Source organism: Muntiacus reevesi, chromosome 4, assembly GCF_963930625.1.
Source record: "Muntiacus reevesi chromosome 4, mMunRee1.1, whole genome shotgun sequence".
Taxonomy (NCBI): Eukaryota; Metazoa; Chordata; class Mammalia; order Artiodactyla; family Cervidae; genus Muntiacus; species Muntiacus reevesi.
This window is the reverse complement of record NC_089252.1, coordinates 141,858,686-141,864,924: the sequence shown is the minus strand read 5'-3', so window position 1 is coordinate 141,864,924 and position 6,239 is coordinate 141,858,686. Positions and strand designations below refer to the sequence as shown.

General features: G+C 48.3%; 1 protein-coding gene across 1 annotated transcript; it reads right to left on the bottom strand.

Annotated features, from left to right (window-relative positions):
* Nucleotides 1–230: 230 nt before the first annotated feature.
* Nucleotides 231–2,808, bottom strand: LOC136167928 (glycosylation-dependent cell adhesion molecule 1-like). The gene is made up of 4 exons (XM_065935493.1): nt 2,745–2,808; nt 1,791–1,835; nt 759–983; nt 231–361 (listed from the first exon to the last, which is right to left on the bottom strand). Exons 1-4 carry the CDS (start codon nt 2,806–2,808, stop codon nt 231–233), a joined length of 465 nt encoding a protein of 154 aa, XP_065791565.1.
* Between the last annotated feature and the right edge of the window lie 3,431 nt (nt 2,809–6,239).

The window sequence follows — 6,239 nt, the reverse complement described above, 5'->3', positions numbered from 1 at the left end:
AGGGGGAGGAGTTTAAAATCAAAGGAATGGGGTGACTAAAGGAAGAATTCCAGTAGAGTGGGGGCCATGGGTCTTCCTTTCTGGTGCTACAAAGCCAGCACAGAGCCAGGCTTGGGATGTGATGCTTTAGTAAAGGACTTGATGAGCTGAGAGATGATGGTGATGGTCCAAGCGGTGTGGGTGCTCCAGGTACTTGCAGCGGCCCGCCTGGGCTGTGGGCATCCCCATTACTACGGCTTCACGACTTCAGAGGCATGAGGGAATAGGCTTTTCAGATATTTTATGATTTCTTCCACTGTGTTTTCCAGATTCCTCCTGATTTTATGACCGAGCTCCGTCAGTGTTCCTTCTGTGGTGGATGCTGGGGAATATCGGGAGAGAACAGTCAGGGTAGGGCTATTCCCCTGCACCATCACCACTTCCCTACACGCTAGCAACAGCTCTCCACTGCACTGGCAAAGGCAACTAATAGGTTCTTTGACTTGCTTTTAACTCTCATTTCTTAAAAAAATTTTTTTCATTGATTTTTAATTGGAGGATAATTGCTTTACAATGTTGTATTGGCTTCTGCTATGTATCAACATGAATCAGCCATAGGTATACATATGTATGGTAGTGTAATATTTCAATGCTATTCTCTGAATTCCTCTCTCACTCCTTTTTGCTGCAGCTTACTTTCTCTTTCTAATCCAACCACTTCCACCCCCTTTTGCTGCTTACTGTTTGCCCAGCCCCTAACCCCTTCCCCTAGCTCCTACCAGCACTGGGAGTGTGTTCTGTAGTCTCTTCTGATTCAAGGGTAGCATTTCTGAGATATTTTTCCTTGAGTATGGACAGAGGCAGCTTGGGATTCTGATTCTGTGGTCTCCAGGAAGATTTGATCACAATTTGCTTTTTGGGAATCAACTCTTCTCTGGAGATGGAAGGCTCCTTAGAAAGGTCCTCACTGGAGATCTGGAGGTTGCTGATGATGAACTGAGCAGCTGGGACCAAGATGATGGAGAGGATGAGGGCAGAGAAAGAGCTCATGGTGAGGAGCAGCCAGTCAGAGCTGTGTTATCTCCCATAACACTGATGGCCACCAGGGTTGAGTCATTGCCCAATTATCACACAGCAGGGTTGATGTCCCATGCCAGCATCCAAATCCACAAGCCCCTGGTTTTGGATGCCTTTGACTAGGAATTGCACTTTTAGCAAATTTACCTCCCTAACAAAAAGAGAATAACTATGCAAATACCTGTCCCATTGTCTGGCACATAGGAGGGGGTTCAATAAATATTGGTTCTTTTTTTTTCCCCCTGAATTTTGGGTATCACTTGAGTCTGCCTTCTCTGGCTTTTGCCAGGTAAATTGTGTGTGTGTGTGTGTGTGTATGTGTGTGTGTGTGTAGGAAGTTAGCCTGAGATTAAACCATATTTTTGGGTAATTCATAAAGCAGAATCCTGCAACGTTCAAGGTTTTTGTGGGGTAGGGAGCTTGGGACTCAGGAGTCCCCAGTAGCATCCTCACCTCGGGGTGAGCTGAAACTCCTCACCTGCTAGCATTCAGGAGTGAGATGTAGCCCCCACACCCATCTCCCATGACTAACCAGCATGACGTGCTGTTCAAAGAGCTTCTGGCCACTAGAGCTTGGCCAGTTAGTGCTGTAGGAAGGATTAAGATCCAACGTCAGAAGGGATTGTCTTTGCTCCACCTCTTTCTCAGATGGAGAATTCGTCATAGCTCATCACTCACTGAACAATCTTTTACCACCACTGACTTACTTTAAAGGATGCCAGTGTGAGACTTACAGGTATCTGTGGACTGAGCCTCCAGGTGGGTTTCATCTTCTGGCTCTGAAAAATAAGAGGACTAAATCTTCCGAAGGTCTGAAGACATTTAACAAGTGAGATGCTCTTATGCAGCCCCTTCTGCCCCAGCATCCTCCTCTCCCTTACCATGTTTTAAGTTTTTCCTTCACAATTCTAACACGTTGGCCTTTATCTAACATGCTTACTGTTGGTTTATCCCCTGGTAGCTCAGATGGTAAAGTGTCTGCCTACAATGTGGGAGACCTGGGTTCGATCCCTGGGTCGGGAAGATCCCCTGGGGAAGGAAATGGTAACCCACTCCAGTACTCTTGCCTGGAAAATTCCATGGACAGAGGAGCCTTGTAAGCTATAGTCCATGGGGTCGCAAAGAGTAGGACACGACTGAGTGATTTCACTTCACTTCCCTGTTGGTTTATTCCCCTAGGCTGTAATCTCAATGATGACTGAGATCTCTGTATTTTGAGAGTGTATTCCAAGCATCTAGAACTATGTGTCTGGCATACATTAGGTGCTCAATAAATAGCTGTTGAATGTATGTGTGTCTATGTCTTGGCCTCACTGTACAGAGGAAGGCAGAAAGCTCCACGTAGGGGTAGTGACTCTACCGGGGGTTTCCAGCATCATCTGAACCTGGACTCTAATCTGAATCTCTGTTGACCCATAGCCTGCCTTGATTTGAGAGGGTTCAGTTTGGCCCCTCTCATCCCAGCCGCAGGATTTCTAGGGTGCAGAATTCCTGGAGACGTGTCCTAGCCCCCTGCCTCCGTCCCTAAGTTTATCCAGGTGTGAATGCTTGGTTCTGACTGCATCTCCTGACCTCCTCACACAACACATCACAAGGATTAAGGAAAGGCCTTTGGAGCACTGAGGTCTCTCCAGCCACAGCTCAATGACCCCAGGGGACAGGGGGAGGTTGATGGAAGCCAGACTCACCGTTAAGGATGGCGAGAGAGGTGGTGGCCAAGCTGGCCAGAAGCAGGACGCAGAGGACTTTCATGGTGGGGCTGTAGCAGCATCTGTTTTCCCCGGGGAGGCTGCTGGGTGCTGCTGAGGAGGCTGCTGCCTGGCAGGGGCCTTATGTATTTGAGGGTAGGGATTGGCTCTTGGAATCTGGTTCAGGATTGGACCTGGAAACAAACCAGGTTTCCCCTCCCCATTTCCCTATTCTGTATACATTTGTTTTGGGGAACTGGAACTTCTGGGAAACCAGTTAACAGGAAAGCAAGGTGCCAGCATTCCCCCTGGCCTGAAATGTGCCAAGGGAGCCAGCCCCAGGCTCCCTATATGCCAGATATTGTCTTGAGTTTGTGCATATGGGATCTTTTATTTAAATCATGGTGGTTGTTAAAATATATGCTATTTATCAAACAAAAAAACATTTTCACAGTGACTACCAGGGTGTGAGTTTCCCTCCTTCATGGTACTTATTACTGGTAGAATTTTACTTCTGTTTAAGTGATCATTAAATTAATATCTGTCTCCCCCAGGAGAGTAGGGACAGATTAGACAAGCAGAGTGACTGAATAAAGAAAGGGCTAGGCTATCCTCTGGGGCTACAGATGAACACTCCCCAGGCATTCAGGAAAGAAAAGGCCAGGATTTTTTTTTGGAAAAAATATTTATTTTTATTTATTTATTTGCTGCACTGGGTCTTAGTTGCAGGATCTTTGTTGCATGTGGGACCTTCCGTTGAGATGTGTGGACTCTCCAGGTGTGGACTCTCTCTGGTTGCAGCGCATGGGCCTAATTGCCCCATGGCATGTGGGATCTTAGTTCCCCCACCAGGCACTGAACCTACAACCCTTGCATTGGAAGGCAAATTCTTAACCACTGGACCCTCAGGGGAGTCCCAGGGCCAGGCTTTTATAGGGATTCCAGCTATATGCCAGACATTGCTTTGAGTTTGTGCAAGTGGGATCTTTTATTTAAATCATGGTGGTTGTTAAAATATATGCTATTTATCAAATCAAAAAGCATGTTCATGGAGGTGAGGCAATTTACACAATGTCACACATCTGGGTGAATTTGAACCTATGTTAGTCTAACTCTAGACCCTATGTCTTATACATACAGGGGCTGGTAGTTCTAGAAGCAGACGAGATAGAATAGCAGGACACCCAGAGAGGCATCTGGAGAGGCGGTGGGGGATGCACCTAGGGCCTGAGGCCTGTTCCTGGGCCTGAGACTGAACTGGTTGACCTCCTGTGCCCTCCTCTGGCTGGAGCTGATGATCCCTCTGGAGCCTCTTTTTGGACCATCTCCAGGAAGGTGAGGGCTGCTGTCCCTGTGACTGAGCTTCCTGTCCTCAGCAGAAGGCATGGCTTGCTGGGCATGTGGGGGTCCCACAGAAGGTAAGGCCCCACCTGTGGACCACAGAGAGCTGTGAGCTGTGTCAACCAGGCCCTTCTCCTCTCGCTGGCTGCAGGGGGGAAGAGCCCAGGGGGCTGGCAGTCCCCCTCAAATGGCTTGGGCACTGCTCTCTGCTTAAGCGAGGCTGTGAAGTGAAGGCGGTTTGTCTTGGGCTGCCCCCCACTTCCCCTTCCTCCCCAGTTTCCCCCGCTGATGGGCCACCTCCCCGCTTAGAGGGCACTTGGGAGCAGGGAAGGGACAGAGGAGGGTGTTCACAGTGTTCTCCAGTCCGTGTCTGTAGCCCTGCAGGCTTGTTTCCTAACACGCTTCGTAATTTGCAGGTTCGAGCCTCCATCGCCTCCAGCTTAGGCTATTTCTCACTGTTTCTCACTGCCCTTCTGGCCTGCAGTCTGTCTCCACTCCAGTGCTAATGCTGGAGGATTAATTAAGCCATCTTCCCTACTCAGAAGTGTCTAATGACCATCCACCATCCATAGGGTAAAGTCCAAACTCGCTGGGCATGTGTTCAAGGTGCTCCACCTTTCTGACTTTATCTCTTGGCCCTTTGAATTACTCCTCACTCACTGGAGTGTTCTTCCTGTTCGAGCTGTCCCTCTGTCAGGAATGTTCTTCCTTCTCTGTCTGCCAGCTGTGCTCCTGTATCATAATCCACATCAATGATACCTCCTCCCTCGAGTGAACCCCACCTTCTCGGCATGACAATTCCCTCGGTTAATCGCCATGCCTCTGTGGTCCCCATGATAAAGTTCACATCTTCGTCCTTTTGTGATTTCATCCCGGTACTATTTCTTGAGTGCCTGCTATGGTATAAGTTTTGGCGATATGGTGGTGAGTAAAATCGCCTGGCCTTGGCTCAATGGCCTTTGTTGTCTAGCATTTATCACACTTGATTGAAATTCTCTGCTTTGATCGATTGCTCCCTCTGGTCAATTACCATTTTGAGGACAGGAGCCATAGTTTATTTCTGTATCTCAATTTATTTAGCACAGATCCTGACACTTGCTAAGTGCTCCAGTTTGGTAAATTAAATGAGTCAATTTGTCTGTCCCAAGTTGGCCCCTGGGGGATATGTTTACTGTTAGTGGGGAGGGAGGGACCTCTGAGAGGTCTTCTTCAATAATTGAATATTCCAACAAAAATTGTATGTGATAGGTACTTGAGCTTCAACAGTGAGCAAAACAGATTGGATTCCTGTGCTCTTAGATAGGATTGCCAGATAAAATGCAAGTTGCTCAGTTAAATTTCAGATAAGCAGTGAATAACTTTTTTAGTGTAAGTATACACTCGAATATTGCATGGGACCAGCTCATACTGAAAAGTTGCTTATCATTTTTCTTAAATTCACATTTAACCAGGTGTTGTGTATTTTGTTGGCCAAGTTTGGCAATCCTACCCCAAGGCTCCAGAGCGGCCTCCACTCTATGCCGCCTGTCCCTTCTAGCTGGAGCTTTGTCCTATGTGCCTAAGGGCTCACAGGCAGGAGAACAATGGACTGAGTGGAGTCCAGGTGCCAGGCCGGTAGCTTCCTTCCGAGAAAATCGGTCACAGTGGCTCTTAACGCACAAGTTTCCGACTGCGTCAGATGGCCCTGTTCCTCTAGTCACTCATGTTTGGTGAGGAAGCCTGGGTCCTATCCAGAGAGAGCTATCACCTGGCTGGACATAAGGAAGACCAGTGGCTTATGAGGATGCCTGGGTGAGAGACGTGTCCACTTCTGGTGCTCCTTACAGGATGGTCTCTAACCAAGTCAACAAGATCCTTCTCAGTGAATTCTGAATGTGAGGTAGACAGAATGAAAACTCAATGAGATATAGAAGTGGTATTTGCAGAGGAGGAAGGGGGAGGCAGAGAGATGCAACGAGACAGAGGGAGGTTGACATATGCAGCCTGGGGCTGATGTCATGGCAAGATGAATGTCGCCAGAGCAGTTGGAGGGGCTCACAGCCACCGCCCCCCCCCCCACCGCCTGTTGCTCCCTCCACAGCACTCTACAGGGCCTACTGAGATGCTTTCCTGGTCACCCTTCCTGCCTGTGTCAGCTGATGTAACTGGAGTTAA

What these genes read in the sequence shown, in the direction of transcription:
- LOC136167928 (XM_065935493.1), bottom strand. Translation starts at nt 2,808, where the DNA reads ATGAAAGTCCTCTGCGTCCTGCTTCTGGCCAGCTTGGCCACCACCTCT. An exon ending in GGCTCAGTCCACAGATACCT is followed by an intron (nt 984 to 1,790) that starts GTAAGTCTCACA and finishes TCTTGGTCCCAG; the next exon opens with CTGCTCAGTTCATCATCAGC. An exon ending in AGAACACACTCCCAGTGCTG is followed by an intron (nt 362 to 758) that starts GTAGGAGCTAGG and finishes GATATTCCCCAG; the next exon opens with CATCCACCACAGAAGGAACA.